The 23,801-nt window shown below is 54.5% G+C and overlaps 1 protein-coding gene across 6 annotated transcripts in view; it reads left to right on the top strand.

The window, feature by feature from the left end:
• KSR1 (kinase suppressor of ras 1) overlaps window positions 1-23,801 on the top strand; it is a 146,243-nt gene that overhangs the window by 113,769 nt on the left and 8,673 nt on the right. For 5 of the 6 annotated variants that reach the window (XM_012726452.1, XM_012726454.1, XM_012726451.1 and 2 more), the window contains 14 exons: window positions 568-572; window positions 3,040-3,100; window positions 4,447-4,530; window positions 5,968-6,029; window positions 6,133-6,239; window positions 8,288-8,456; window positions 10,279-10,320; window positions 12,455-12,503; window positions 13,245-13,293; window positions 13,664-14,043; window positions 16,021-16,117; window positions 20,219-20,352; window positions 20,931-21,062; window positions 22,209-22,344. In XM_012726452.1, the coding sequence (XP_012581906.1) occupies window positions 568-572; window positions 3,040-3,100; window positions 4,447-4,530; window positions 5,968-6,029; window positions 6,133-6,239; window positions 8,288-8,456; window positions 10,279-10,320; window positions 12,455-12,503; window positions 13,245-13,293; window positions 13,664-14,043; window positions 16,021-16,117; window positions 20,219-20,352; window positions 20,931-21,062; window positions 22,209-22,344 (1,507 nt within the window). The remainder of the gene's footprint in view (window positions 1-567; window positions 573-3,039; window positions 3,101-4,446; window positions 4,531-5,967; window positions 6,030-6,132; window positions 6,240-8,287; window positions 8,457-10,278; window positions 10,321-12,454; window positions 12,504-13,244; window positions 13,294-13,663; window positions 14,044-16,020; window positions 16,118-20,218; window positions 20,353-20,930; window positions 21,063-22,208; window positions 22,345-23,801) is intronic. The other variant, XM_012726453.1, reaches the window with a different exon arrangement.

Genomic DNA, 23,801 nt, shown 5'->3' with positions numbered 1-23,801 from the left:
GAGGGCAAACCAGCTACTGGGTTTTCCCCCAGCTCTCTTTATCCCTAGGACGGTACCCCTCACCCTCAGGCATTGCTCAAGGCACGTTCCTGCCAGGCCCTCTTTAGGAGGCCACCTTCATGCTTTCAGACTGTTCTCCTTGTCGTCCTGCCCCACCCTCTGTGTCAGACTGACCCCTTCTCCTGACTCTGCACTCCCTCCTCCTAGGGCTTTGGACAAGCCCCTTCTCCCCCACTATAGGTCTACGACCATAGAAGACTCTGCTGTGAAGTGGAGTGAACTCTCATCACCGTGCTGGGAGGCAGGCAGGGCTGAGATAAGCTAACATGTTGAGTTGTATGTAGCTCCAGTGCCCACTAGGAGGACCCAGAGGGCACCTGTGACCCTTCCCATTGAGGATATGTCCTCTTAGAGAGTTCAGGGATCCTCACTCAGCCAGCCTGGCTTCCTACCCCCCAAGAACTTAAAGCTCCTGCCCTACCACTCACTCCCAAGAAGTCTTGATCCGGGGAACACGCAGAGGCAGCCTGGTGACATAATCCTCCTTTCTCTCTTTGTCTCCCCCAGGTTTGGTAAGAGTGATTTCTTTTCATCCCTTCTGCCACTCGGGAGTCACGTTTGTTGCTGTCCCATCAGGGGTGGACTTCTAAGACCTTCTGTTAGTCCATGCAGCCTGCCCACAGTCCAGAAGCAGAGGAGCTGGTAACCCCTCAAGAAATAGCTCCAGAACAGGTGGCCTTAAGATGACAAGGTGGTGTCATCCCAGCCAGCAGCTGCTCTTTGCAAAGCAGAGACTTCGAGAACATCAAATCTGCGGGAGCCCCCAGGGCAGACCCTGTCCCCACCTTGCCATTCCCGTAGGCACCCTCCGTGGCGAGGGCTATATTCCTGTTGGTGCACACTGTGCTCCAGGAGGGGTTGTGGGTGGACATCAGCCAGCCACAGAACCCCAGCTGACATCTCAGAACCCCTTTCTTCAGGCCAGGGGCCTCCCCAGAGGCAAGAGTACAGCTCAGCTCTGAATGAGGCCTGGAGACCTAGGAGCATGCCCCAGCCCTTTGGAGGGGGAAGGAGGAAGCCAGGGCACCTGAGAGCAGGTTCTTGGACATGGCTGTGTCGTGAGCCTTGTGTCTCATGAGTCAGAGGGAAACAGCATTGCCTCTGGAGTCTGCTTTTAATTGTCTGAGTGGAAACAGGGGATATCTGATTTTTGTCTGAACAAAATAGCGGTTTATTTCCATGCTCTCCTGAGCTGGTTTAGCAGTGCAGTGAGGTCCTGGACAAGGCCTTGAGGGTGGGGACAGGGAGAGCAGGCAGTGGTTACTGGACTGGAGCTGATTGCCAGACCACTGGGAGGCATGCGTGGGGAGGAGGGGGGTCGCACTGCCTTCTCCCCAGGGCCCACCCCAGAGCCTTGGCCAGCATCCGGCACCTGCACCCCTGCCAGAGCCTGGCCCTGTCTCCTAGTTGCTGTAGTGCTGTAGGGACCACAGCAGTGAGGCTGCTTTTCCAGGTTGTCGGGAAGGCAGGAGGAGGCGTTGGGACCCCACTCCTGTTTCATCTGGGTTAGGACCACTGGTGCTTGTCACAGGTGCCATCTCACATCCCTCCTATCCCATGCCTGTGGCAGACATTACAAATCAATCTTGTGTTCAGTGATAGATGGTTGAAGTCTCATTTCCCCATGATCTGCTATTCCCCAGATTAGTAATCCCCCTGTGGCTGTGCCCCTGGTGGCCATAGGGCTACTGACTGAGATGGGGCGGCCCGGGAAGGAGTTGGGAGGATTCAGCCCACTGGCAGATGTGGGGAGAGAACTGCAGGTGCACAGTTGTGGGTTCCCCAATCACTGGCGAGGGGGGTAAGTAGCAAAGGGCCTTTTGGTCCCCATCAAGGGAGCAGCCTGTACCTCCCCCCACCCATCTCCTGTGGTTGGGTAGTTGGTACTTGACCATAAGTGAGCACCAGCTGTGTGCCAGGTTGCTTTCAAGACCCGGGGGCACGGTGACTTGAGGGGGGATGCTGATGACCCAGAGGGCATGAGGTGGCCACAGTTGCCTTGGTCTCTGTGATCCTGACCTCTGGGTCACAGGTCCCTTTGATCATTTGATGCAAGTCTAGGCTCTCTCCAGGGAGGAGCCCACAGCATTGATTACCAATCCAGAAAGTTCCCTGAAGCCCCTCCAGGGGCATAGTTGAGAACCCTTGTTCCAGGAGGAAAGAGGCAGAGCTGAGTATGGGTGGAAGGGGTTGAGCAGGTGATAAAGGTGTGTGGGTACACAGGTGGCAGAGGAGGAGGACAAGGGTTATACCTGTGGGCTGCGGTGGGTAGGGGAGTGCTTCCCGGCTGCTCCTCCACTGCAGTGCCATGAACACTGGAGGCCTGTTCTTACGGGGGTGCCCAGGTTAGAAGAGGGAGCACCCCAGTGCCCTCTAGGAGGACAGACAGGAGAGGCATCGACAGCTCGTGGCCTGACACTTCCAAAGGCCCAGGCGTGCCGTGTGGGAATGAGGTCACACGTCACCTTGCCCTCACCCTGCCTGCCGGGATCTGACGGGGGTTCTCAGAGCAAGATTCCCAAGGTGCTGCTGGGTGGAACAGTGCTGGATGTGCTGTGTGGGTTATCAGCCTCCATGGGTCGCGCAGCTTCTGCCTGCTTACCAGAAAGCAGCCAGAATTAAGCTCTTGCACCCCGGAGACCTGTCGGTGCCTCCATGACAGGTACAGAGGTGGGGGATGTGGAAGACTCGTAGCCCGCCTCTGTTCCTTCTGCCTGGCGAGCGCACCTTCTGCTGAAGCTAGAACCGCGCAGACATGACAGACTGACCCATCCTAGAGGCCAGGCTCTGACGTTACCAGAGAAGCACGTCCCTGGTCGCCCCCCGTGTTGATGGAGGCAGGCTCAAGGCAATGTGTCTCTGCTATGCAGTGACTCAGCTCACCCATCTCGCCTGTAATCTCTGAAAGAGAAAGGCTCAGGTGTGAGCTGTCCCATGGGGGTTTCCTCAGCCTGCCCGACCTGGCCTCTTTCCCTGCAGATCCCCCGCACGGATCCCCACAGATGGTACGAAGGGACATCGGGCTGTCGGTGACACACAGGTGGGTCCCTCAGGGCTGGGGGTTGATGGCACAGCTGGAACACTCACAAGAGCCCCCATTCTGTCCCATGTGGTTTTATTTTAATTTCGGTTGAGTTTGGAGTAAAAAATGCATTCATACATTCAAAATTCAAGAAGTATAAATAGAGAAAAATCCCCTTGCATGCTGTTCCCAGCTCCCCCCGGGCCCCACAAGCAGATCTTGTGTGTCTTGTGTGTCCTTGTAGAGATATTTTTATGCAAGCAAATACATATGTATGTTCTTCTGCCTCCTTTTTTATTTTCACACAAATACTGCATATATTATACACACTGTTTTATGCTTTGCTTTTATTTTATGTGAGCTTCAGTTTAGATCGTGCTTAGCACACAAACAACTTGACATTTGTTAAAAATAACTTTTGACACAGGTTGACATGCATTGCACCCCTACATACCAGCTAGGCGGTGAGTCTGAGTGTCCCACCCCACCCCCAGTGGATGGTGTGGCCTCCCAGAGATGACTGTTCACGTCTGTGAAAATGCTAGATTCATTTTTCCTGTAATCCATTTAAATGGGCTCACACAGTGTTATGCCTTACTTTCTCCCCTTGACATTGTAATTTGGAGATCCCTCTGTATTTACACAAAAAATGCTTCCTTATTTTATTTTCTGGCAGCCCGGTGTTCATTTGTAAACCTAGACGTACCTTCGTGAGTTTAGTCTCCTAAATGGCATTGGTGTCTCTAGCCTTTCACTGCTACAGGCCTTCAGGGGGTAACCTTATCAGCATGTCATTTAGCACCCATGGGAGTATCTGTTGGATAAATTCTTTTTTTGAAAAAAAGATTTATTTATGCATATAAGAACTGGGGTGTTGGCCAGAGGTGGGGGGTGGGGTTGAAACAGAGACAGAGTGGGGGGGGAGAACAAGCAGACCTACTGAAATATGACTGCTGAAGGGAGCTGCAGACAAGACAAGAGAGGTCTGCTGCACCAGGTGGGTCAGCTCCCTGGCTGGGGCTTGAACTCGTGCTGCAGTGGCTACAGATCGCTCCTATGGTGCTGAGACTTTAACCTGCGCCCTGTTGAATAAATTCTTAAGGCTAAAACTGCTGCATCATAGGTTAGACACCCTTGCCCTTGCGATTGCCAGGGGGCAGGTGAGCGGCCACATGATGTGGGGTTTTGACAAGATGGCTTTGTGGCGGGGAAGTTTGAATGTCAGGGTGAGAGTCTGGAGTGAAGCCACGGGAGAGGCTGCCAGAGCCCTGGGCCACTGCGTTCCCTAGGGCCATGCGGGGACTCTTTTCTGACCGTGCCCTGGCCTCCTGGCCCACATGAGCTCTTTCCCGTGCCCCCTGCAGGTTCTCCACCAAGTCCTGGCTGTCTCAGGTCTGCCATGTGTGCCAGAAGAGCATGATGTTTGGAGTGAAGTGCAAGCATTGCAGGTGATGGGCGCTGCGTGGGAGGCGGGGCAGGGTGTGTCTTCACTTTGACTTTAGGAGCAGGCCTGCTACCTGATTCTTGACCTAAGTTCCAGTCAGAGTTGAAAGGAGTGCCCCAAGCCTCCTGTTAACTCCATTCAGCCCATCAGGGAGTCATTAGCCCTCTCCAGGGAGAGGAAGAGACCATCAGGCAAGGCACGCCCAGAAGAAGGGAATATTTGAAGTGGGCTTTGAAGTCTGAATAGATTTTGCTAGATAGTCCAAAGGAGAGAGAATTTCAGACCAGGGGCGCATCCTGTACAAAGGCAAAGAATGGCAGGACCTGTTGTACACTGTAAGGACTTCTGAGGTTCAGCCCTACATTTTAGCACACATGGGCAGGATGCAGGGGCAGTCAGTGGTAAACACAGGTAGCTCAAAGTATTGACAGAGGGACAAGGTAGATTCTGTAAATGGACAGTTTTACGTTTTTCCAACTATGATGGTTTCTCGTTGGGAAGAAGGACAAGTGTGGGGTAAGCAGACCCTGGCCCCTGCTCTCTGCCTTCCCCTAATGGAGGGTGGACCTGGGGTCTATGCTGCTTGTTAACTTTGCCCCAGCATTGCTGTGTGACCTGGGGCAAGCGCTTGCCCTTTCTGGGCCCCACTTTTGTTAATTTAGACATCAGGGGAGAAGATTCCAGGTCTTTATCCATCATGATTTCTTTAAGAGTGAGTCAAAGCCCGTAGGCCCCAGCCAGTTTAGATGAAGGCTCTTGTTGGTTGAGTATATTGCATTTTCCTGATGCCTCTCCTGACCAGGAAGGAGATGCCCAAGCTTTCTCACCAGTCTGGTTATGCTGGCTCCATTTACTTATAAATTGAGGGCCTCCAGCTTCCCTTCAGGCAGTGCCTTTCATGCAGAGAGCACAGGACAACCTGGGAGCCCGAGCTCCCCTGGGCTTGCAGTGTGAGCTTGGCAAGGCCCCACTGTCACAAGGTTTGCTTGATGAGAATCAGGACAGTAGAGCAGACAGGACCAACATCCAGCTCTTTCCACTCCTGCCATGCCCAGTCCCTGGGTACTGCCTCTCGCACCCCGGGGGGCCTTTCTCCAAATTCATCTTTCTTTGTAAGTTCAGATTTATGTTGGGCTTTCTGGACATGGTGGAGAGCCATCTTTTCTGCAGAGGAGAGTGAGCTAGCGACCCGCATGTGATACGTTGAGATGGTGTGGAACTGCTGACCTGCGCTCACTAGGCAGACAACAGGCGCCTCTGCTGAGTGGGCAGGCGCTGCTCGTACTGTTAACGTGCGGGTGTTCCACACCGTGGTGCCACCGCCTGTTGGGACAGCTTGGGAAACCGAGGCTGTTAAAGTGGGGTGGCCGGCACAGAGTTGCGAGGCCAGGCCCAGGAGACCCCCGTGGCCCTCTGTTCCCTGACCCCGCTTCTTCCCCAGGTTGAAATGCCATAACAAGTGCACAAAAGAAGCTCCCGCCTGCAGAATATCCTTCCTGCCACGTGAGTCTTCTGCCCCCTCCCGCCACGGCCTCCTGGCTTTGGGGTGGACGTTCTTTTCACTAGAGCTGTTCCCTGCTCATGGGTCTCCCCTCTTTTCAAGCAGTACCTAGACTTCGGAGGACAGAATCCGTCCCTTCAGACATCAACAATCCAGTGGACAGAGCAGCCGAACCCCATTTTGGAACCCTCCCCAAAGCACTGACAAAGAAGGTACAGTGTGTGACAGCCCAGTGGGCTGCTGCCCCAAGAGCCCCCCCTTGTTTCTGTGACCCTCAGGAGTTCCTTACCCTCTCGGAGCCTCAGTCTTCTAGTTCATAAAGCAGGGATACTGATGCTCCGTTCACAGGGTGTTGTGAGGGAGACCCGATAATGTTCATGACCTTGCTTGGCGGGAGCCTGTCGTCCTGTTAGCCAGGACTTGCCTTCCAGCCTGCCCCAGGTCAGCAGGCTCCTGGCTGGGTCACCAAGCCCCAGTGCCCCAGCCACACCTGCTCAGTGTTCCTGCACCTGCCCTATGCCAAGCATACCCTGTCCACGCACCTTTCCCGCACCCCTCGCTCACTCCGCTCCCTCACTGTGTACACGTACCCACATGTGCTCTGAGCCTCTGCTTCTGTATTTCTCCACCTGGACACCCAGTCCTTACCCTCGTGTCAGGTCCTCAAGGCCCACGCAGACTCCCCCTCCTGCATGCACCTCGTTGGCCCGCCAGCCACCCTCTTCTGAGGGTGCCTGCCTCTCGTGTTGCCGAGGGCAGTGATGGGCATCATCCTTCCAGTATCCTGTCTGTGGTCTTTTCTAGAACATGACTAGCTGTTAATATGTGCTCCTAGGTGCCAGGCATTGTGCTGTGCGTGCGTGTGTGTGCGTTCACCCGTGGGCACCACCTCTCACAAGGCTCACCTGTCTCCCGGCCCGCTCTTGCTTTCCTTGTTCAGATGGGCTCCGCCCAGTCCTGCTTCAGGGCTTTTGTGCCCACTCTTCCACCCTCCCTCGGTCAGAAGCGCTCTTCCCACCTCCGCCGGGAGCCTCACCTGGACCCACCTACGGGCATCTCTCGCTGCCCTGCCCTGCCCTGCCCAGCTCATGTCATGCTGAGCACGCACATCCGCTTTCTGGCTGCCTGATGGGGTGGAGACAGCATGGGAGGCATGCTGTCTGCCCCTCTGGCCAGTGCCTGGCACACCGTACGTGGCCAGGTAGCCTTTGTCCTGAAGCACGGAGCCACTGGGCCCCTCGGCGAGGCTGCAGCTGCACCTGTGTTGTAGACAGTACAGTGTGGCTCAGAAAGGCACCGTCACTCCGGCGCAGGTTGGGGAGCATGGACTAAACCTACCCCGTAGCCACTCCCTGCCCGCTGGCCTGGCCCTGCCCTCAAGAACTGGGTGGGGAAACTAGAGGGAGTGGCAGCAGGAGCCAGCTGCCTCCTGCGCCTTCAGTGTGACGCCAGGGGTATTGCCACTCCTGGCCTGTGAGCCACTGCGTCAGTGTTGTGGGTTCCAGAGTCCACCGTGCACCCCAGAGTCCTTAGGGCCTGCCAGGAGAAATCTATCGGACTTTGCACTTAAGACAAGTCAGCCCCAATTTTTAACAAGGAAACCTCCCCACACGCTGAAGAATTGGTGTTTTGAGTGTGAGAAGCATTGATCAGCTCTGGGGCCCACCCCAGTATAGACTCAGCGCCGTCCACCCACCTCCCGTCCTCTCTCAGGTACTCCTTTGGCCTTGTTCGGGCCCAAACCACTGAGTGGACCGGGCCAGTCCACTGCAGAAGAGGGGCAGGAATGCTGGCCAGGTACCTGTGAACCATAGGCTACAAAAGCACTTGCAGAAACTGATGTGTTCATGACAGGACCCTACCGTGCGCTGGGCCTAGAGGAGCTGGCCCCAGGGGAGAGAGGGGGGTTTGACAGCGAGGGAGCTCCCTGCCCTCACAGGACATGGGTGCTGGGGGAGATCGTAAAAGCACCTCTATGCCTGTACTTGCCCAGCCATCATTCAGGTGCCCAGAGATATGCTAGGCGTTATTGGGGGATAAAGAGGAGGAGTGTGGGCCCAGCTGGGGCTGAGGCAGGATTCCGGGAGGAAAGTCTGGTGTGTAGGAGTCCTCTAGGGGCGGGCCATCGGGGTGAGGGACTCTGTGCCACCCCTCCCTCAAATATGAGATGGGCGACACGGGCTGACTTTGTCTTAGAAGGGGGAGGGGCCCCAGCCAGGGCTTGGCCTGGCCCTGCCCACGTCTGGTCTCTGGCCTGCAGGAGCACCCTCCAGCCATGAACCACCTGGACTCCAGCAGCAACCCGTCCTCCACCACATCCTCCACGCCCTCCTCGCCCGCGCCCTTCCCTGCATCGTCCAACCCTCCCAGCGCCACCACGCCCCCCAACCCCTCACCCGGCCAGAGGGACAGCAAGTTCAACTTCCCAGGTACCACACCTTTGGACTTTTTCTTAAACTCAGGCTTCACTACACACCCCAGGGGGCTCAAGGTCAAACACCGCTGCCACCCAGAGCACTTGCTGGGAGGCAGATGCCGTGCTGAGCTCAGGGGAACGTTACCCCAGTCACACCTGGGGTCAGCTCCGAGGAGATGGTCACTGCCCCCCTTCTACAGACGCTGGCAGACTCAGGAAGAAGTGGCTGGCTCCCCTGCACATCCTGTGAGCAGCAGAGCGCGGGGCAAAGCCGAGTCTGCCTGACCCGAAGCCTGGGTCCTTGACATCACCCCGGGCTGCCCACAGGGCTCAGTGGCTTCTTCTAGGCTGACTTCTGAGCAGGCCTGGCCGGCAGCTCGGAGCTGGCAGGTCCGGGAGGCCTGGGAGAGGGAACCAGGTTCAGGCTCTGACGCTTACCTGTGATCTCGGCAAGCTACTTAAATAAGGGTAGCTTTGTTCTCCTTGCCATCAATCAGCAAGAGCCCACGTGAAGGAATTACATTCTCCCCACTGGGGAGTGTTGCTGGAGCAGGCGTGAACCCGAGCTCACCGCTGATGTCACCATAGCTCCAGCTGCCCTGGGGCCTGCAGGGCCACCCCGCCTCTTGGCCAAGCCTGGGGCGTCTACCTCTCCAAGGAACAGAGGGGGGCCATCTGGGTTTATTAGCTGGCAGCCCAGAGGGAGGCGTGGCTGGGATGCCCCAGTTTGCTCCAGGCCCAGGCCTGCTGCCAGCTCTGGCCCATGCAGTCCAGCTCAGTCCCCTCCTGTTGTGGGCTCCAGATCTGGAGAACAGAGGAACAGTTCTCCCTCTGCCAGGGAACCCCTACTCTCACCAGAGTTCCAGGAACCTCTTTTCAGGGTGCTCAGAGACAGATTTTGTAGCAATCCTTTTTCTCTTTTGCCGTCCCTTTGCCCTAACACACGCCCGGCTGGAGCGCTCCTGACACTGATGCACATCTGAGCACACCCCTCTGCTCCCTCCCTGCCGCTGGGCGATGGCCTGTTTGATTAACCTCCTCTCCTGTCCTGCTGTCCTTACGATGCCCTGAAACTGGACCTTTTGTCCAACCTCCCAAGTTTAAGTTTTTCTGAAAGGAAGAGCCTGTTTGAAAAACAACAGCCAGAGAAAAAGTCCCTTCTGTGCTGTCAGCAGAGCTTCTTGGCCTTCCCTGGCGTCCCCAGCCGGGCCTCCTTGTCCCCTGCGCGAGCCCTCCCTCTCCCCAGGATCTGTTATCTCTAGCCTCAGAGGTGCCCTGGCAGGCCTGGCACCAATCCGGGGGACCTCTCCCCACGTGAACTCTGTACCGCGCAGCCACACTTGAGTTTACCATTGAGGATAAGCCTGGGGAAAGGTTATTTGTTCCCCATTTTACAGTATGAGAGATTAGCCAACTCTCGGTCCCAGAGCCTTGGAAGTGGCAGAGCTGGGGTTAGAGTTCAGGTACCTAGTGTGTCCCCTTCTGTACCCCTAAGGGAGAGGTGGGTTTTGTGGATGGTGAGGTCAAGTCACTGAAGCCTCAGCGCCTCTGCGGGTGCACGTGGGGCCAGGGGGAAGCTCATGCTCTGCACACAGCACATGCTGCTGGCTCACTGTGTTTCTCTGCCCTGAATGTTGCTCTCCTGGGCTCGTGCACATTTCACAGTAGAGAAGTGGGAGTGGGAGGTGGGCAGCATGGTCCAGGGCTCTGTGGCGGAGTAGCCATGGGGACTGGGCCGCAGCCAGCGCCCATGTCCCCCAGCTCTTTCCTGTGTCCTCCTCCCTCGCTGGGTTTGCTGTTGCGTGTGTGTGACTCACCGCCTCTTCTGTTTAAAGCTACCTACTTCATTCATCACAGACAGCAGTTTATCTTTCCAGGTGAGTGCTTTGCATGGTTCCACTAACCTCCCCCTGCCATGTAGCCCACCTGGGCGCCCTCGTCCTGAGCACCCTGGAGCTATTTGAGAATCACACCCACCTACTTAGAGAGCAGCTGGGAGTGGGAGGGAAGGATGAGTAGGCTTGAGTGCCTCTCAGGGGCAGTGTCTTGTTTAACAGAGGCAAGAAGTATACTTAAGTTGGTGTCCAGCCTCTTGCACAGAGATGGCAGGCAGTTTGTTGAGTCACACAGCAATAAGGTAGCTGAAATCTGGTTTGCAGAATATGGGGAGAGAATTTTTGGCTGATGTTTTACTGTCACAGTATCATCCCCTGCATAATGACAAGGAGACTTTTACTAGGTCATCTTACACAATGGGAAGCCGCTTTGGGACCATCTTCTGGCTTCGGTTAGTGGGCTGCTCCTTTCTAAGCTTAATGTGCAGCGCCATCTGCTGGCTGTTATTGGAAATGCCGCCTACGTATACAAAGTTTAAAGGAAAAAACTTTCAACCCAGTAAGACAGTTTCTTCCATTCCCTTCCATAAAAATTGTTTTGCACACCTACTATGTGCCCACCTTTGCTTTTGCCCATATTCCTGCTCATAAGGAGTTTATAAGGTTAGTTACTTCTCTAGCCGTAGGTGACAAACAGTATAAATAATCCACAACTTTCAATTCTTGATTTCGCCTTATGAAGAACACTGATGTTGATTCTCTTTTTCCTGGGCTAAGAACACTGATGTTGATTCTCTTTTTCCTGGGCTAAGCAGGCTTATCTTGAAGTTGTGGTGCTTTGGTTATTCCAGGCTTTTCTAGTCCCTAGACCCACTAGGGGAGTGGCTGAGAGCACTGATGAACCCTGACAGGCTTTGTCCAGGAAAGGGGGAGGGAAATATATATTTAAAACAAACATGGACACATTTTAGAGCAGAATGCAAATTACACTCAATGATTGAGGCCAAGAACGTAGCTCCAGAGTCATTGTGCTCTCTCACCTGAGGTCCTATTTTTTCTGGCTCCCCTACTTCCCACCCCCATGTATGTGTTTCCCTTCTGTGGAAACCTGGGGCAGTGTTGGGTGAGTAAAACACCAGGCAGCCCCTGGAAGCGTGTGCTGGGAAGGCCTCAGCTGGGCAGGCAGTGCCTACCCTCTGCAGAGATGGCACACAGGGTGCACGTGTGCCTTTCCCTGACGCGAAGCCCACAGTTCCTCAGCGTCTCCGAGTCTGTGAGGTCCGAGATGTGGCAGCTCTCGGTTCAGGTGACTTCAGTGCCATCATGGAGAACACCCCGAGGCAGGGTGCCGGGGGCTGAGTGGGGCAGGCTTTGTCCTGGGAGGATAGCTTTAGCCACTGCCACCTGCAGTCTCTCTCTCCTTTTGCTGAAACAGGAGAGAGAGTGTGGCGCTGGCAACCTCCCTGAGTTCAATGAGAAGGGGTGCAGGGGTCAGAAAGAGCCCAGCAGCAGAAGCAGCTTTGGAGGGCCTCCCCTGTCACATGTGGGTTCCACGCTGGAGCGACTGTCAGTCTGGGGTCCCCAGATGTGGGACTTCCGGTGCTCAACCTGGGAAAACCTCATGCTCCCCAGGGTCAGCCCCAGATGCTCTGGTGTGCAGACTGTGAATTTCTTCCTCTGCACTGAGGTCTCCACCACTGACCCAAACCCAAAAGCGTGGGGGCAGGGCCCTGGCCGCTTCCAGAATCCCCGGCAGCTGAGCCGGGCGCCTGGCAGCCCCTGTCTGCAGCCTGCGGGCCTGAGTGCAGGAGTCTGCACCTACTCCACCTGCGAACCGTGGTGTCCCTTGTCCGGTGACCATTAGCCCAGTTTGCTTGCTGGTGTTGGAGCAGTTTGCCCACAGAGGGATGGTGTTAACTGAGAAGCCCCTTTGGGGACGAGCCCAACCAAATGCTGGACCGGCCACGACGGCACTGAGTTTAGGGAGAGTGCACGCTGGCCCCAGTGGAGGAGGCCTGGAGAGAGGACACACGTGCAGTCCTGGGAGGACTATGGGGCCGGGGGGGGGGGCGTGGAGGGCGCTTCCTGCGTGGCTGGGTTTGCGAGCTCTGCGTCCGTCCGTGAGGGAGTGTGAAGCTGGCCTCACCCTTTGCATCTTGCCTTTTATTCCCGCCAGACATTTCGGCATTTCAGCAGGCAGCCCCCGATGCGGCAGACAGTACCCGGTAAGCATCACAGTGCCGTGTCCCCCTCCTCCGTGGGTACCCTGAAAGCTGGGCACGTAGGCCTGAGCACCCACCATGCCACCTTTGCGTTTCCGGCTCCCATCTCTGGACTCCGCCATGTGTTTGGGGAGCCAGCTGGGAACGTCATGAACTAATTCACCCGCTGGCCCAGCCAGAGGGTGTATTTGCCTCCTGCCAGTGCAGCCGCATTGGGTGGGCCTGCATGTGAACCCAGAGGGAGCTTGTGCCCCAGGGTGGGCGGGCAAATGGCATTCAGAGTTATAGACTGTCTTAAAATCAGCTCCTGCCCAAGGAGCTCTTTCTCTGAGGAGACCCTGCTCGGTGCTGTGCTCCCATCCTCAGGCCAATGAGGGAGCTGTCATCCTCAGTGTCCAGAGAACACAGTGGCCCAGAAAGGCTAAGACATTACCTAAGGTCACACAGCTAGAAGTGACATAGCCAGTTCTCAAACATGAGGCCCTGGGGTTCCGAGTACTGTGTGTGGGCACAGAACCCCATACTGGCATCGGCTATGAAGGGCCTTGGTGGTTACTGCCCACTCCTCTCCTGCCCACTCAGGATGGCCTGGAGAAGGCCAAGGGCAGCAGAGGGCAGTGGCAGGCCTGGCCCTGCTGTTTCTGCAGCATCCCAGCTGCCTTTCTCACAGCCAGGCAGGTCAGAGTAAGGCTCCAGGCGTGTGGCCCATCCTCAGCGTCTCCTTGACAAACTGTTTACTCTTAGGCTTGATGACCAGACACAAGCAGACGTGTTGGAGGATCATGAAGTGGAGGTGAGTGTTCAAAAAAGAAGCAATGAGCCATGCCTGGTGCCTGCCTTTTGTCCATCTCCTGCCTTCATAAACCACGTTGGGGTCTGGGGTGTTTGTGAGCCCTGGGCCCTGGCTCCCAGTGCCTGCTGCAGCAGGTGAGCCAGGCAGGGAAGAACAGTGAGGATGAAAGCTGGGCCACACGCATGTGTTGTGGCTGAGAACACGGAGGCGCCATGGCACTAAGTGACCGCAAGCCAGGGCAGAGCTGGGACGTGGCCTCCTGACTCTGTGCCTTTCTCCTCCCTTGTCTGCTTGAAGGCCAGGGGAGGGAAGAAAAGTTGGCTGAGCCCAGATCCCTGCTCTTCTCCACTCCTTCCCCCTGTCCTTCCAGGCCGAGGAGCCGGAGGCTGGCAAGTCGGAGGTAGAAGACGACGAGGACGAGGTTGACGACTTGCCGAGCTCCCGCCGGCCCTGGCGGGGTCCCATCTCCCGCAAGGCCAGCCAGACCAGCGTGTACCTGCAGGAGTGGGACATCCCCTTTGAGCAGGTGGAGCTGGGCGAGCCCATCGGGCAGGGCCGCTGGGGTCGCGTGCACCGTGGCCGCTGGCATGGTGAGGTGGCCATCCGCCTGCTGGAGATGGACGGCCACAACCAGGACCACCTGAAGCTGTTCAAGAAAGAGGTGATGAACTACCGGCAGACACGGCACGAGAACGTGGTGCTCTTCATGGGCGCCTGCATGAACCCCCCCCACCTGGCCATCATCACCAGGTGAGCTGGGCCCCGGCCCTCGTCGGGGCGGGGGGTGCTACCTCTGTCTGTGGTGTGGGCCCCCTGGAGGCACTGCCCGTTTTAATGTAGAGAGGCAGAAAGAAGACAACCGTTTCCCCCTCACGTAGCACCTTGAGATTGAAAAAATCAGTGAGACCTCTGTGGGGAAATGCAAGTGTTGTAGAAAAGGAGAGAGTAAAACCAGTGTTCTTCCCTCAGCCGGGCTGGCGCCCATCCCAAAAGGTGGCTACCAGAAATGGTGCCTTATCATTCCTCGCATTAGAATAAAGATGTTTCCATGTGCTGGCATTCTAAAATATGTATCCCTTTGCATCACCGTGGGCTCCAGGGAGCATCCAAGGTCTGCGGGGTTCCCAGCAAAGGGACCCTTAGTGGCCGACAAGGGCTTGACAACCCGCTCTAGGGTCCCGTGGCAGTGCCCTTCAGTTCCTGTGGTGCAAATGCTCACTCACAACTGACTTGAGGCTGTCAGCGTGGCCTCCCTGGAAGTGGGGGGGTGTCAGGAAAGCCTCACACCCTGCGCCCTGGGTTCCCTCTTCAGCCAGCCCCTGGCTTCCCCTTAATTTAACCCACGCTGTCCCAGTGAACGTGAGCTTCTGTCAGGGGGTGTGTGTGACATTCAGGGACGCGTGGTCGTTTTGGCCCCAATGTATTGGGTTTTCTCTCCCTGCTCCGTGTGCTAGCGTCAACTCACCCAGAAACCTGGGGGGTGTGAAACCGCAACGCTGTCATCCACGAGATGGAAAAGCTCTTGGGCATTTGCTTTTGAAATCAAAAAGTACAGTGTGAGGTAACTGAGGAAAGGTAGGGGTTGACATAGAAGGGTCAAGAAGAAAGTAATGACCTCCTCGGTGCCATTAGCCAAGAGCCCCTGTTGGTGTTCTGATGATGTTCCCTATCACCAGAACTTGTACTTTGAAAAACCTTTCTTTTCAGACGGAGTTTACTAAGTAAAAATTAACCTCCGTTTTCTCCCTTTGTGAGAGAGAACCACCCACCAGGTCCCCAGGTTGCCACACCAAGGGGACAGGCTTGCGGCCACAGCCCAGCCTTCTGAAGCTTCAGGGAGAGTTGCTGTGGGTGCTTCAGCTGGACCTCTGGGACCCCGGCCCCAAACTCTGTCCCCCCGCCGCCCTGTCTCCTCTCACCCACCCAGACCTTCCATAAGAGGTTTGGGTCTTTTCAAAGGAGATACAAAAAGTAGCAAACATTCACAAAACAGAGATTTAACATGTTTTACAATATACTGAGGAAACTGGGGCATGGTGAGGGAACCCAGAAGCCCATATTCCAGACCCTGGCCCAGTCTCGAAGTCCCTAAGGCGCCAGGAATCTTACCTCCTAGGAGACAAAGAACCAGCTCCCCACCCCCTGGCCCCCCCACACCGCCCCTCAGAATTTAAGTCCCCGCCTCCCTGAATTAGGAATGGGTCAACATTCTCTCTCTCCTGTCTTCACGCTGGTGTCAGGAGCCAGTGCAGTTTGAGGCTCCAAACCTCACGCTCCTTAAACAGTCTCCCTCCAACACCCTTGACGACCTCCCCTGCCCTTCTGCCTCCTTGTACAGTCCTCCACTGTCACAAGGTCCTGTGATCAGGAGTGATCACGAGGAGCTCTGGAGCCTCGAAGTTGCCTGACCATACCAAGTTCCTCCTGCCAGAGTGAGTGGGCCTAGTCCTGCCTTGTCCCACTGAAGGCGGGTAGCCCCAAGTTGCCCGAACTCTTTTCCAGGGAGGGCAGGCCTGGGCCTCGGGGGACAGCATGTGTGCACTTAGGGCCTGCGCTCGAAGGAATGAGACCTGGGCTTGGTAGCAACTAGGGTTCTGGGGCCCCTGTGATCCAGGGGATGGAGACAGCCCTTCAGAGGCTGATGGGACAGAACCTCTCTAGCTCCACAAGGGCAGGCGTGGGCTGCACTGGCCCCAGACCCCTGCCTGATCCCACCACTCTCCACAGCTTCTGCAAGGGGCGGACGTTGCACTCGTTCGTGAGGGACCCCAAGATATCTCTGGACATCAACAAGACCAGGCAGATCGCTCAGGAGATCATCAAGGTGAAGTGGTGATCTTGCTCTGTCAGCCTGTGTCGGGGTGGTGTGACTGCTCTGTCTCTGCCTCTAGCCAGGGCACCCCAGGGTCTCTTTTTTTTTGCCCTCTGTCCTGTCTTGTCCACTGGGAGCTGAACACTGAGCCAGTGTGAATGAAATGAGTGAGGCCCGTGGCAAGGCTTAAAGCCACAGGTGGAGTTTGAATCCTGGTACACTGCCATCGTTGGGCAGATCATTGGGAGGGCTTCCTCTCCTGTAAAATGGGGTAACAGCTTAATCACCCTACTTGGACAGGTGCAGGAGAAAATGCTGGGGCCTGGGGCAGGTTTGGGCCTGTGGGTGTTAGGTGAGAGGCTGTTAGAACTGATGGGGAGTAGGGATGAAAGGGACTCCCCTCCTGGGGCATGAAGGCAGCCTTTCTTTCTTTTAAAGATTTATTTATTCACGCATACAAGAACTGGGGTATAGGCCAGAAGTGCTGGGGGTGAGAGGATTCACCAGAAACAGAGTGGGAAGCAGAAATACACTGCTGAGGGGAGCAGCGGGCGGGTCGGGAGAGGTCTGCCGGGCCATGTGGTCACCTCCGGGGCTGGGGATGGGACTCGTGCTGCAGTGGCTGCAGATGGCTTCTTGATGGAGCTGAGACGTAGCCCTCTGCGCCACCAGGGAGGGCCGTGCGAGCACCGTTCTGCCTTCAGTTTCCCAGGCTGAGTTTCTCTAGATCAGACTCAGGCAGTCGTTTTCCTCTCCCCTTTCCTAAAGTAATTAAATAGGAGTTTGCTGGGTGCGTTCAGCGCGCCACAGACGGGCCAAACAAAAAGCCAGAATGCTGCCGGCCAGGCTGCTGCTTTTCTCATTTTTTGTGTCTGTTGAAAAACTTTCTCTTGCCGCCACCCACCAAGTCTTCACCCCTTTTTCGTTGTTCTCCTTCCTCGTCTCCCACATCCTGTCCTTTTTTGTGTTCCCCTTCCCTCCTTTGTCCATTTTGTGGTGTTTTTAGGAAGCAGATAAAAACCTCAGTGACAAACCAAGACTTCACGTGTCTCTTCCATCTAGCTAAGCTAAGGCGCTGAACACGAGGCCCCCGGCAGTCAGCATTCAGTTCGGAGAAGGCAGAGGGGCGTCGGGGCACCTACTTCATGTCTCCCCCAAACTTAATGGCCCTGGTCCCCTTGGTCTCTTCCTCCACACTGTTTTCTCTCCTTATTATTAGAGCCTGGGGCGCTGGTAGGAGCGCAGTGTCTGGCTGGTAACTGGCTGCGTCGTGAGCAAGGAGCTTTTCAGGGCTGTGGAGTTGAAAGCTACCTCGTGCTGACCTGTTTGGTTTCTTCCTGCTGAAAAACTGCCCCCTCCCCTGCCTTTGTCCGCTGGGGATCATGACAGGCCTGATCTTTGACTAGAGGAATTTTGAGGGTGACACTGGAAACACTGAGACCCTAGGGCGGGAGAAGGGTTTGTGTTCCAGATCTGGGTGCTTTCCGTTTTGCCTCTTAAACTGGCCTTGGAGGCCATGGCACCTGTGTTTTTTTTGTTGTTGTTTTGTTTTTGTTTTTAGATTTATTTATTTATTCATACAGAACTGGGGTACAGGCCAGAGATGCAGAGGGTGAGACAGAGTGGGGAGCAGAACAGGCAGATCGACGAAGTACACTGCTGAGGGGAGCAGTGGGCGGGTCAGGAGAGGTCTGCCACGCCATGTGGTCACCTCTGGGGCAGGCGGGAATTGAACTCATGCGGAAGTGGCTTAAGCTTCTTAGTGCTGTGCTTTAACCCGCTGCGCCACCAGGGAGGGCCACGGCACCTGTTTTAAAAATGAGAGGCACAATGACTTCTCTGTCGCTGAGCCGTCGACACCTTTGTGATCCAAGATGTAGTCTTAGGCACCGTTGGCTCCTGAGATGGAACTCAGACCCCAGATTTCAGCCTTGGTCCAGGATTCCTGTCGCTGAGCAAAGGCTTTGCCCACTGCATGTGGGCAAAATAATCCAAAACTATGCACAGACTTTGAGGGGGGATAAAGAGCTTCTTGTGAGTCTACAGAGACGGAAGGGAGGTCATATCGGTCACTGATGTGGGGCTAAGCTTGTTTTTATGGGAGCAGAAGAAGAAAGTAAAAAGAAACTTGAGTGAGGAAGTTATGGGCTTGGTAGAGTTTGACTGGTTAGATAGAACTTGACGGGTGTATGGCGGGGTAGGGGCAGGGTTTCCAAATAATTTTGTTTCCACATTCTGGCTGTCTGACTTGCAGCTGACTAGCAGTTACTCCTGCGAGGTTGCAAGGTTGTGGGTTTCTGGCCTCCTTATCGAGCATCACCTTGCTGCCTCCCACTGCCAGCATTTGGCCCAGGCAGCAGCAGCCTCCCAGCTTCCAAGCTGAGACGCGAGACTCCACCCCCATCATGCCTGTCTTCTAAGATGCAAGCTCGCCCCCCCTCCACTCTGCCCCTTGAGCCAGCAAGGCCCACCAGCAGCCAGATCCTGGGGTGCCAAGTAGGGGTGGGTTTAGGGCTAAGCTGGGGGCTGACTCCATGAAAACAAGCATTCTAAGGGGAGTTAGACACGTTTTGTGCGATTTCAGAGTCTAAGAGTAAACTGATCTCGGTTTCACGCTGCTACATAGATATTGGGACCACTCGAGGCCTGTCTTGCAAATGCCTGATAGAGATCCCAGCTCCTCTGTGGGATCACCTCAGTTTCTGTACTCCCTGCCCTTCATCTCTGCATACATCCTCCTTCTCCAAACATCAAGTGGATGTGAAGCAGGACATCCTGCTGACCTGGGGTCAGATCATTGCTGACCTTAAATGCATGTGACCTGGGGCAAGTGACTTCCCTCTCTGTGGCTTGGTTTCCAGTAGGCTGAAGACCATGGTGTATAGCCCAGGAGAGTGAAAACTGAATCAGGGGGTCTGGGTGGGCATCCCGCTGAGCACCTTGGTAGAAGTTAATCATCGTCATTCATTTCCTTCCCCTGCTGTGGTGCTGGTGTCCTGAGACCAACTTCCCAGGCAGGTGTGTGGGGAGTCCTCTTCACACCAATAGGCAATTCTCAGGCCCCCACAGGATAGCTGAGATTTCAACTCCATTCTGCTCCCTGGAGAGAGCATCAGACCACTCAGGTTCAGGGTTCCATCTCAGTTCGCCCCCAATTCAGACACTGGTTATAAGACCCAGGCAGATACCTGTGCTTGCAATCCAGAGTGGAGGTTCCCATAATCTTCTCAGACTGCAGCCTGGATGATTATTTGTGCTTGCTTCAGACTAACTGGCAAGAATCGGAGATTTTCAGGACAATGGACACACAGAACTCAGGAAACCCCTTTGCTCACTAGATCACTAACTTGCTATGAAGGATACTAAAGGAAATAAATTATCAGCCGGGGCCTCCCTGGTGGTGCAGCGGGTTAAAGCACTGCACTAAGAAGCTAAAGCCACTTCCACATGAGTTCGATTCCCGCCTGCCCCGGAGGTGACCACATAGCGTGGCAGACCTCTCCTGACCCGCCCACTGCTCCCCTCAGCAGTGTACTTCGTCGATCTGCCTGTTCTGCTCCCCACTCTGTCTCTGGTGAAGCCTCTTGCCACCCCTGAGCCTCTGGCCTGTACCCCAGTTCTGTATGCATAAATAAATAAATCTTTAAAAAAATAAAATAAAAGGGTGAAAGGAAGCAGAGGTTCTTGGAACAAAGGAGGTTCTGTCCTTACTGAGCTTGGGGTTTGGCAAGGTGGCATGTGGAAACACACTGGCCCCCACTGGGGGCACAGACTCTCCTGTGGGGTGTTTCTGGAGACTTCGTCACATAGGCATGATGGATTAACTTCTTGGCCACTGGTTATTGAACTCATTCTCGGAAGTGAGACTGACGGTTTCCATTGCTGGTTTCCCTAACAACTTGCCCCTGTTCTTAAGTGTTTTCCGAAAGTTAACTTAGCAAAAGACACCTTTAATAGTCTCAACACTTGTCTCCAGATTTTTGGGGAACTGCAACAAAACTGTAGGTGAAATCCAGAGAGGTACAAGAAATATGTTTTGGTCATCTGAATGACCAAACGTCATTTCCTATAAATACAGTGTCACACCCTGACATGAGACTCCCTGTCTTCCAGGGCATGGGTTATCTACATGCCAAGGGCATCGTGCACAAAGACCTTAAATCCAAGAATGTCTTCTATGACAACGGCAAAGTGGTCATCACAGACTTTGGCCTGTTCGGGATGTCGGGTGTGGTCCGAGAGGGACGGTGAGTTGGCCTTGGGTGTCTGGACAGAACGGGGAGGCCTAGGTGGTGCTGGGTGGGCCTCGACGTCCCACTGAAGGGCAGCCCCCCTGCAGGAAAGCCCAGATTTGCTTTGGTTCTGGTCCAGAATCAGCCTTGAGTGCCACGAGGTCTGTCAGCTCTTGCTGCCTGGCAGATCCCCAGGGAGCCTGGGTCCCCTTGTTCACATCTGTCCTGTCTGCTCACTGACTTGGGCAGGTGACCAGGGTTCACATCCCCCCCGGGGTTCCCCAGGAGGAAGAATGGCAGCCCCAGGCTGAGTGGTGAGACCCGCAGGTAAATGTGGTTTCCTGCAGGGAGACAGGGGAGTCAGGCACCTTCAAGTGCAACTCCTTGCCCTTACCTAGCCTTGGCTTCCTCTCCTAGGAAGCCTGGTGGTCCTCCTTGGCAGCATCCCCCAAGGAATGCAAGTGCAGGATCCACATTCTGCCTTCCTGGGCCACACTTTGGTGGTGGGTGGCATGTGCGTTCCCCGGGGCAGATGTGTGCCAGGCGGCCTCCTGCTGAAAGGCCTGTGCCCTTGCTGGCTTCTTGCCCTGCAGGCGTGAGAATCAGCTGAAGCTGTCCCATGACTGGCTGTGCTACCTGGCCCCTGAGATCGTGCGTGAGATGACCCCCGGGAAGGACGAGGATCAGCTACCGTTCTCCAAGGCTGCTGACGTCTATGCGTTTGGGTAAGCAGCTCCCCCACCCCTGGACCGCCGTCCCTCCTGCTGGGACAAAGTGGCCAGAAGAGAGGGCTCTGCTGGCCACTGGAGCAGGCAGGCTTTGAGTCCTGGCTTTGCTGCCTGACCTTTTCTTTCCCCACATGTAAAATGGGGAAAGAGTTGTTTCATGAGAGCTACTTTAGTTCATTGTATAAAATGCCTAACTTAGGGTGTCAGCCTCACCCACTCACTGCCCCTGAGGTCAATCACCCAGGCTAAGAGAACTGTCCCTCTGGGAGAATGGGTGTCCTGCCAGCCAGCCTCCAAAACTGACCAAAGGAAAAATCAAAATACGGAAATCTAATGTGAACCAACTCTGTAAAGCTTACTCTTTGCCACATTAAAAAGAAAAAATGCATAAAATCAATTTTAATATTTGATTCAGTGTATCTGAAAAATTACACCTCAGCATGTCAGCACAACTAATGAGCCGGTTTATCCTGCAGAGTTTCTAAGTCTGATGTGTAGTTTACGCCGCAGGATGCCTGGCTCCACTTGCCCCAGGCAGCTGCTCTGTCACTGTCTGGAGAGTGGCCCCCGCGTGGGCTCTGTGGGCCTAACAGAGAGGAAAGGTGAAGGCCCGGGGAGAGGCTGAGGAAGGCCTTGCCTCTGCAGCTGCTCTGTAACGGCTCAGTGTCTTCCCCCTTGGGTTCTTCTTTTCCTACCCTCACCTTCACCTAATCACTACGATTTTCCTGCTTTTCCTGAGCACCACATGTGCCAGGCACTGGACTTGGTTCTTCTGTTGCTGCCAAACAGCCCTGGACACAGGCATCAGGCCTACTGGGTTTAGCATTGGTACCAGGAACTTGAAGCAAGAAAGTAGGGAGCTGATGTTCATCTTCCACTCAGAATGATCTGGAACGCTCTCTTTAGAGCCTCGCTGCTCCAGACTTTGTCATTAGGAAGCAGAAGCCCAGCTGCAAGAGGGGAGTACGGGGTCCCAGTGGAGCCACCAGGATGCCATCACAGCATCTCCTGGAACCTGGCTGTGGTTTAGGCTGCAGGAAGGATGCTTTGGCTGGGCTCCTGGCAATGCAGCTTCAGGGGCCCCTGAGCATGAGCTGGGAGCAATCCAGGATCTCAGGTCGTGTGATGGGTCTTCCTCCACAGGACTGTTTGGTATGAGCTGCAAGCAAGAGATTGGCCCTTTAAGAACCAAGCTGCAGAGGCTTTGATCTGGCAGATTGGAAGTGGAGAGGGAATGAAGCGTGTTCTGGCCTCCGCCAGCCTGGGGAAGGAAGTCACCGTGAGTAACCACCTGCTCCTGGAGGGTGGGACAGGGCAAATGACATGGCTGCCCTGCGGTAATTCACCTGAGTTGCAGGTGTGTGCCAGGCAGGCCCCTTTGCTGCATCTTCAAGACCATGTCCTTGATCACCCCACTGTTCACTTTTTTTAAAAGACTTATTTATTTATTCATACATGAACTGGGTACATGCCAAAGGTACAGGGGTAAGAGGATTCACCAGAGACAGAGTGGGGAGCAGGACAGGCGGAATGACAAAAATACACTGCTGAAGGGAGCAGCAGGCAAAACAGCAGAGGTCTGCCGCATCATGTGGGTCACCTCCTTGGCCAGGGGTTGAGCTCGTTCTGCAGTGACTTGATCGTGCTGAGACTTTAATCCCTGTGCCACCAGGGAGGCCCCACCCTCTTGACTTTATATAAAGCTCCTCAGAGTCCTGAACTAATTGGAATTTCTTAAGTGCAGTTATGGCCTTTGGAAGCCTTTTAAGAATAGATTTAGGACTACTAGGAAGAGGGGAAGTTGGGGCAAATAGAAAATGGTCTAGCGTGCAGCTTCTGATTCAGCAGAGTTGTTTTCCTGTTCAGTTTTTTTTACTTTTTAACATGTTACTGTTGGAAGGTGGGATGGGTATTGGCCAAAGGGAAACAAAAATTTTGAATCATATCAAAAACAGGAAGTGCACCTCTCTGTGTCCCTTCAGCCCTACTGCTGAATGTTTACCATCCTGTGCTGCTTTATCTGATGAGACAGAAACAGTTGTTATGCACAGAAAGGTGTCAGAAGGCCAGGTTCTTAATGAAAATCAGCATACCTTTGAAGAAAGGACCCTTCAAAAACCCAACTTCTTGTCCTATCAACTTTTCCTCTTCTCCTCCTCTCCCCTCCCCACACCTTTCCCTGCTCAGCTTTCATCATCTTTCTCTTTAATTGTTAAGGTTGATTTCCTTTTGTCATGGTTAATTAAATCTCCTATATTATACATGTAGCTTGGTGCTAAATGTGGGAATACAATAAATAGTATGTACTGTATAATAGATTATAGTTGCCATTTGCTGCTGATGAGATACTAGTTCACTGGATTATGTTTTTTTCTTATGGGTCCAGCTTTCTTGTACAGTTTTAGGATTCTCCTGTAGTTTCTAATTGCCTTTCTTTTTTGTTGTTGAAAAAAGAAACAAACACCATTTCCATTTTCCTGAGGTCTTGTTGCTCCTTCTATATTCTGTTTATTGATAGAATCTGTTCCATTCTTTTTGGAGCCAACTGATTTCTTACCATCTCAATGAATAGAATCTTGGGCCTGCTGCAGAGTTGTCATTCTTCTATTTTGTTTTTTTTTAAAGATTTATTTATTCATATAGAACTGTGGTACAGGCCAGAGATGTGGAGGGTGAGAGGCTTCACCAGAGACAGAGAGGGGAGCAGAACAGGCAGATCGACGAAGTACACTGCTG

Source organism: Condylura cristata, unplaced genomic scaffold, assembly GCF_000260355.1.
Source record: "Condylura cristata isolate star-nosed mole 26May11 unplaced genomic scaffold, ConCri1.0 scaffold00017, whole genome shotgun sequence".
Taxonomy (NCBI): Eukaryota; Metazoa; Chordata; class Mammalia; order Eulipotyphla; family Talpidae; genus Condylura; species Condylura cristata.
The sequence above is the reverse complement of the archived record's forward strand: the minus strand, read 5'-3'. Positions and strand labels throughout refer to the sequence as shown.